This window comes from Helianthus annuus, chromosome 8 (assembly GCF_002127325.2).
Source record: "Helianthus annuus cultivar XRQ/B chromosome 8, HanXRQr2.0-SUNRISE, whole genome shotgun sequence".
In the NCBI taxonomy this organism is placed as follows: Eukaryota; Viridiplantae; Streptophyta; class Magnoliopsida; order Asterales; family Asteraceae; genus Helianthus; species Helianthus annuus.
In genome coordinates this window covers 150,093,461-150,101,222 of record NC_035440.2, presented here as the reverse complement: position 1 = coordinate 150,101,222, position 7,762 = coordinate 150,093,461, and the positions used below count along the sequence as shown (strand labels likewise).

The window sequence follows — 7,762 nt, the reverse complement described above, 5'->3', positions numbered from 1 at the left end:
TTTCTCTCGTTTCGTGTCTTTTTTCTCTTCGAATCTTCAAAGTTTGTAGCAGATCTTCAAGATCTTTTTTCATATCTTCAAGTTTTTCAAGAAAGCCTTGAATCTTTATTTACTATGGCTGAAGAACATCAAGAGGATATTCCTGGGGAGGAAGGCCCTGTTCCCCTTCTCCGGTGGGATCCAGGTCTTTTTGAGCAGATCACGAGGAGTTTCCGGTTTCCACCGGAATGGGACGCTAAGTACCCTGGCCAAAACCAGATGGCTGCTGATGCACCACCGGGGTATATCACGTTGTTCGAAGATTTCTTTCATCAAGGTAATTTCCGGCTACCGGCGACGAGTTTTATGGCCCATATTCTGCAGTTCTATGGGTTTCATATATCGCAGATGAGCCCTCCCGGGATGGTCCGGGTTCGTCACTTTGAGTTCTTGTGTTGGTCACATGGTATTGAGCCGACGGTTGATAAGTTTAGGGTATTCTATCAGCTAATAAAAAACATGGGCTTCTATTCGTTTGCCAGTCGGGGTGCTGCAAAAAAGATACTTCTGAACCCCCCAAGAGTTTTCATGACTGGAAACCGAAGTTCTTTTATATTCGTGAGGAGGTGATACCGATCGCCATGACTTTTCGCGCGTGGTCAGAACCAATTTTGAAGGAGGATTTGGCGATCCCCAAGAATGACGCTTGGTACAAGAAGCTTACTTCTACTCCAAACCGGGTGTTTGGAGAAAATGTCTTGGTGGCGGCGCGCATGAGTGACCAATGGCCAGCTGATAGTAAAGACGTTCCGGTTCTGATGTTCAACGATAGAGGTTATTAATTTACTTAGCCCTTTTTGACTTCTTGTTTCGTAACTCTTGTTTATTTACGTACTTTGTTGTGTAGAGGCGCAACTGTTTCAAGCTGCATTCCCCACCTTTGGTGGTTCTATGAGTGTGCGCCCCCTCCAGGCTGGGGAGGAGTATTGGTACCACCAGATTAGGGGTAATTTCATGTACCCGGTTGCTGATGCATTTGCCTCGCCGCCTACTGCAACCGAAGGTGCGCAAATACCTAAACCTCGTCCTTTGCGCTCTGTGACTTCTGCTGGGAAAGAGGTTGTCTATCTTTCCAGCGAGGAGTCTGTAGGGTCTTCGAACGGAGAGCTAAGTCCGTGGTCTAACATCTTTGCAGGTGTGTTGCGCGACCTGGGCATTGACCCTGAAGATAAGAAGAAAAAACCCTTGAGGAAGAAGAAGGTAGGCAACTTGAATCCTGAGGTGACCAGTAAGGGGGCTGGGAGTAGTCGCGCAACCGCTGGTGCTGCTGGTAAAGGTACTCTTCGCCTTCGACAGAGTGACTTAAAAGATTATGTGATAATTAGTGATTCACTTGAAGGCTTGTCGCGCGCAGCCGAGAAGAAGACTGGAGCAGGTGGTTCAAAGAGCTCTGGTAGAGCGGGTTATCGTAACCCTGATGCTGGTGCTACTCCCTCTACTGCTGCGCATGAGGAAGAGGAAGAAGAGGAGGAGGTTACTGAAAAGCTGATCAGTAGAAAAAGAAGTAGAAGCGAGACCACAACTGGTGTGGCTTCTGCGTCGGTAGCTGGTGCGATTCCCTTGATTGGGAAAACGAGCAACTTGCGTTCTCTCTATAAATTCTCTCCTGGTAAATTCTTGCCTTCTCTTCCTTTTGTTACTTTCCTTTCTTAACCACTTGGTTTCTGCAGAGACCAAGAAGACCACCCCTGAGAAGGGTGTTAAGTTTACCGAGCCAGAGCCAAAGAGGCCAAAGATTACCATTAAATCTTCCAAGACTGTTGGGGCTGAGTCTGCCAAGGAGAAAAATGTTGCTGAGGGGGATAAGGCGAAGGCTGCTGAAGAGAAGAGAAGGGTTGAGGAGCGTCGGAAGAAGGTTGAGGAAGAGAAGAAGAGGAAAGCTAAGGAAGATAAAAAGGCTGAGGAGGCGAAGAGAAGAAAGCCGCTGATATGGAGAAGGAGAAGGAGAGGAAGAAGACTGTGGAAAAGCCTAACGATGATCAGGAGTTTGTGATCACCACGGGGCCTGAGAATCCTCATCAAGAGAGGAGAAAAGAGCTTGAGTTTGAGAAACCTATCCACCCCACGCATACTGAGGTCCCTGATCGCACTAAGCTAACTTCTACCAGGGGATCGGGCCGGTATGTTTCTAGCGGCGCGAGCTTTGGAGGCGCTGGGGGTTATAACCCACAAGTTATCGGGGCGAAGGATACCCTTGGTGATATTTATTATAAAAGTTATACTGAAGAGGAACGTGGTACTGCCCCTCACCAAGCTCCCTAGGGTTTGAAGCAAAGGGACACCTTTCAAGAGTTCGGGCCTTGCCATGATTGGTTCCTAAATTCCTTTACTCCTGGTGAGATTAATCGGCAGAGGGCGAAGACTCATGAAGGGTTATATCGCACCTATGTGATCGGGGAGGCCAACACTCGCGCTGCTAATCATCAAATAGTTCGTGAGTGGCGAACAATGGTTAGGGAGCGGTCGGATTGGGAGAGCTACCGCGAGCGAATGTTGAAGCGTATTAACGAGTTCGAGAAGTCCAAAGCCGCTTTTGATGAGGAGAAGGCAAAGTTCGATGCTGACAAGAAAGCGGCGGAATGGGGGCGTGAGGGCCTGAAAAACAAAATTCAAGCTGCTGAACAGCAACTGGCTAAGGAGAAAGCCGAGTTCAAGCGCATATGCGAGAAGGACAATGAACGCGCGTTCGCGGCTCTTAACAAGATTGTTGATCTTGAAGCCAAGGTTGTTGAGCTGACTGCGAAGGTCGAGGATGCGCAAGCTGCACAGGCTGCTAAGGGGCAAATTCAGTGTAACACCTCGGAAATTTACGTATAATAATGCATTGACACGTGGCATAGGCTTTGAATATGTGAAAACATACTTTAGAGAGACTAAAGTTGACAAACAGTGAAACTATGGAAATATAAGGGTCCAAAGTGTCAACAATGGAAAAATAGGCTCTACAATAACCCTACATGGTGTTTATAATCCTAAACGGACATATCATGGATCATACAAAGCGAAAAATGAAAGAAAGTGAGGAATTGCAAACTACAGGGGCTAATTGTGTCAACATGTTGAATGTATACCTCTGAGTGATCTTTTGGCAAACCAGATGTCAGTTATGGGTCTGATTTCGAGTTGTAACCAGCTGTATCCGACTCCAGAGCCTCACCAATGGGATTACATGCAGCTAGGGGCACTTGGACTCATCTTACAACATCCCTAGACTATTGTGGCACCCTCTAATGAGATCAAAGTTGGCATAAAAGGGTCTTGAAGCTTGCAAACATTCAACACTTGTAGTTACAAAAATTCACAAGATCAATTCTGGAGCTCTCTGGTCATCAACAAGGGTTTCATAGGTCTTCCTACTTGTAATTGGATGTAAGTGTTCATACCTTTCTCTAATTCGTTCTAGCTTAGTTTATTAACCGAAAGTCAATCCGTCGTAAATTTAGTTTGACTCATGATTAATCGAAAATGGCTCAGTCATTTCTCGAATTGAAAGTACCTACAAGTTGGTATTTATGTGGGTAACAACCCTTAAAGGGTATTTTCAGATTCCCACTCTAAATATGATTGTCGAGTCAAAGTTGTTTCAAAAAGTCAACAGAATGTGTATTTGCAAATTTAAGCATGATTAGCAATGTAGGGTACATGCAACCTATTTGATCATTAAAATAACTTGGTAATCAATGTAAGAACGTGTCTCAACAAGTTCATCTCGACAATTTTCAGTTTAAACCCGGATCGGAACCGAAAGTCTCATAAATTGACTTTTCTTTGACTCTCAATTCTGATCCGTGCATGCATGTTTGAGATCTGCCTTAGAGCTTATTTTGAACCAATTTCATATATGTACAACTCTCTGAGATTTTACAACTTGGTTCAATACTCATCCGATGCATATGCATGTTTCCGATTTATGTTTAAAAGTTGACTATTATGCCTTTTTGCTATAAAACGCGATTTTTGAAAAAGTGAAAGAGTAGAAACGTTTGTTACTGATTTATAAGCTTGCACTTAAAATTTGATATCAGTTTGAGGTCTAGATTAAGAGTTATGCTCAATATCGTAATTTGAAAGCTTTATGTTAAGTAAACGGCGTAATTAGCGTATAGCCTATTTAAACCCACTTTTTGATATAAAACTTTTACCCACTGATGTAATATAATATTTTGGGATTTTTGATGATTTTTATTTAATTTTTGGCTGAGCATAACATAGGTCTCTAAGTTTAATTCGGTTAATACCGATTTTGCCCTTTTGGCCATAAAATGAATTCTACAAATCCTTTTGACCCCAAACCTTTTTCTACTGATTTATTTGTTAAATAAAATATTTTGAGCCTTCTGGAATTATAAAATCTCAGCTTTCTTTTAAAAACCCGGAAATGGCTCCAAATCGGCTTTTTAAGCATTTTTAACGCATAGTATGTACTATAATCATATTAAACATATAAGGTTAATACCTACTGATGTTTTTAGTATATTTTATATAATAACAGTAAGCACAAGTTTTTGAACTCAGGTTTCCAGTTTTGACCGTTTGAGCCCTTGTGAAATTACCAAAATACCCCTAAGGGGCATAGTTGGTTTTAAATGATAAGTTTCACATACGGGTCATAAACCTACTGTTATAACATATTAAATTAAGTGTATGTTGCTGTGTAAATCAGGACCTATAACTCAGATTACAAATTTAACTCTTTTATAATCTTTTAAATGACCAAAATGCCCTTATGAGGGCGTAAATTGAGTTAAAATTTCGTATGGGGCATAATAGAAGATATCTTACTGATAGTATAACATATTTAAGGCATATTATTTCAGGAAACTTGCATATGACTCTTATGGTTACCCGTAACGCTCTTTTAGCGTTCGGTTCGGTTTATGTAACTAGTTTGCATAAATTGACCGAAACGGGTCAAACATTATCATTTTTGTCTCAAATCCAGAATGTATTTAGCATACCCATATTATACAAGTATTCAAACTTGTCGGGTCTAAATCACGTTCTATCCGGTCTTCGCTTAATCGTGCGTTTGAACCTTATCGTCCTTAAAACTAACCGGTCTAAGCTTAGGCTTAAATAAAGATCCGTTAGGAATCTAATAGGTTATTATAAACCTTTGTTCCAGAATAGAAGAACCAGTAAAAGCTACCTTCACTTGCTAGTTGTGATTTATACTTACCAAGGTAAATTACTTTTAACTTATTTTCCATATACGGGCTTGGGTTACGGTATATAGAATACCGCTTGATCGAGCATCAAATCTTACATCCTTGGGTGGTTAATTGAATAATTTTGATCGGCTCGTTTAAACAGTCTTGTTTACTTTAAGCCTTTGGGGGATTAATGACCATGTCCCGGATATCCTTGGCATCATCTTACGAGATGGCCACGACCAGAGCACGAGGTGTAGGCGTACACCTGTCAGTGTATAACTCATTATTGTGGTGTGTCTATTGATCTTTAACCCGGACAAGATCCGGGCTACTGAACGCACAAGTAACATGTAATTCGTTCACAAGATTATAATAAATAATTATCCCAAGTTATAAAAATGTTTTGTGCCTTGAGCATTCAAATCAGTTTTCAACCTTTTCAAAATGAGTCAATTAAATTGTATTTACCAGTGTAAACTGACGTATTTTCCCAAAAGGTTAAGTGCAGGTACTACACGTAATAGGCTGGCTGTCTTCTAGAGCGTCCACAATAAGTCTCGCAAGCTTGGATGACAATAAATCTGTTGAACAATATCTTGTTTTTATTTTGATCCGCCTGTGGATCCGTTTCAACTATTAGTGATACTTGATATTACACTCTATTAAAGTTCAAATGAATCTATCTTTGCTTCCGCTGTGCATTTATATATTGTGTTGTTTGTCTATGATGATGCCAACTACGTCACTATACTCCCCACCGGGCGCACCGGTGACACGTGGAAATTAGGGGTGTGACAGGTTGGTATCAGAGCCAACTCTGAGTGAATTAAACAGTAGCCTTTTGTGTTTAATCTCTGTTACACAATTGCACATTCCTCGATTCTCGAGTCTAGACAAGGAACTTAGGAAATATCCAAAAAATTTGCTTTATTTTCTAACTTTGTCTTATATATATTTTGTTGTGTCACTTGTTTGATTTTTGACAGGTTCACAAAAAAAAATGCCGCCACGTATGAGAGGAAGAGGAAGGGGACAAGGAGCATATGCAGCCCCAAACGACCATGAAGCCGGACCTTCGCACAGGCGAACACCTTCAGGCTCCCATAACACAGATGCTCAAAATCTGTGGAGGTCTTTTACTGAACCCGCAAGGCACTCGGTTTCACTGAGTACCTCACCTTCTATTCCACACTCCTTTGGGCCTCAATCAGAAAATGAGCCCCACAACTCTCACCAGTCCTATATTCCTCTCCAAGGACACCAATCACCCTTTGACCACCCATCACCTGTTTTCCAAGGCCTGTACAACCCTGCTGACTACCTTGATGTGCCTATGGGTTTTGACCCACTTGGACCAGAAGACCATTTTCCTGGTGGCAATGCGATGGATGTCGATGAAGATACCGATCCCTCAATGCCACCATCTGGAACTCCGAACCACCCTATCGAGATTTCTGATGGGTCACCATTTGTGGGATCACCATACAATGATCCCGACAGCTTTGAGGAGAGATTCAGACAGTATGACTGGGTATTTACCCCTAGTTACCATAACTCCCCCTGCACCAGCCGCAACACAGCTCTCCCTTGCACCCCCAGCAACAGCCTCAACAGCGGCAGCAGCAGAATCCTTCTGAGGATTCTCGACTTGTCGCGGTCACTCCACCGCCGCCACCACCTCCGGTTTTGCCTCCCCCGCCTCCGAGGCGAAGACGTACGAACGCACGGATTTCCGCACGTGGGGTAGTGCACATCAGCACCCCTCCACATTCAGGTGGCAGCCGATACTCGCCACTTCACGAAGAACCAGAGATGGGAGAATCTTCACATCCCGTCTCAGAAGTAACTTCTGCACCAATCCCGCCACCACCACCACAGGATTTCGGAGACCCAATCCCTGCTTATACTAGCGCGGCAGCATACAATCCCTTCGAGCAGACGATCCACACAGGTTATAACTTTACAAAGGATCCCTACTGGGTAGCTGCGAACTACAACTCTCTCAATCCGGAAGGTACTTTTGGAGGTCCCTGGGCTACGGGAGAATTGACCTATGGATACCCATCATATGGATATCAGCAGCCGCAGCCTCCTCAACCACCGCATTATCCGCTACCACCGCAGGCACCGATGATGTCGCCGCCACAAGTTCAAGAAATCCTTCAAGGGATAAATGAAGTGCGACGAGAGATGCGGCATGAATTACGGGAAGATCGTCGGCATAATCGTGGGATGTTTAAGAAAATGGTGGATTTAATCAAGGGAAAAAGCAAGAAGGACTACTAAATCCTTTGTTTGCTAGTTTATGTAATCATGTCCCTGCGAGGACATTTATTTCTGTACTCTGCCCCTGCGTGGGCATATTTTTTCCTTTCTGTTCTACCCCTGCGTGGGTTTGTTTGTTTCTGTTTGACCCCTGCGTGGGTTTGTTTGTTAGTTTGACCCCTGCGTGGGCATGTTATTTGTGTAAAAGTCCCGTTTAGGGCAAACTCGTGTTAGTTAATTTTATTTGAAATGGTTAATTTAAGTTTTTCATTTTTAAAATTATATGCATGAATATAATATACGAA

The 7,762-nt window shown here is 42.9% G+C and overlaps 1 protein-coding gene across 1 annotated transcript; it reads left to right on the top strand.

Annotated features, from left to right (window-relative positions):
- Window positions 1–2,487: 2,487 nt before the first annotated feature.
- On the top strand, window positions 2,488–7,478 carry LOC118481059 (extensin-like). Its single transcript, XM_035976154.1, has 4 exons — window positions 2,488–2,830; window positions 6,179–6,361; window positions 6,404–6,723; window positions 6,792–7,478. The coding sequence occupies exons 1-4, from the start codon at window positions 2,488–2,490 to the stop codon at window positions 7,476–7,478; spliced, it is 1,533 nt and encodes a 510-aa protein (XP_035832047.1).
- Window positions 7,479–7,762: the final 284 nt, after the last annotated feature.

Coding starts and splice junctions, on each gene's coding strand:
- LOC118481059 (XM_035976154.1), top strand. CDS start 2,488: ATGGTTAGGGAGCGGTCGGATTGGGAGAGCTACCGCGAGCGAATGTTG. Junction 2,831..6,178: donor TGCTAAGGGGCAAATTCAGT/GTAACACCTCGG, acceptor GATTTTTGACAG/GTTCACAAAAAAAAATGCCG. Junction 6,724..6,791: donor GATTCAGACAGTATGACTGG/GTATTTACCCCT, acceptor TTGCACCCCCAG/CAACAGCCTCAACAGCGGCA.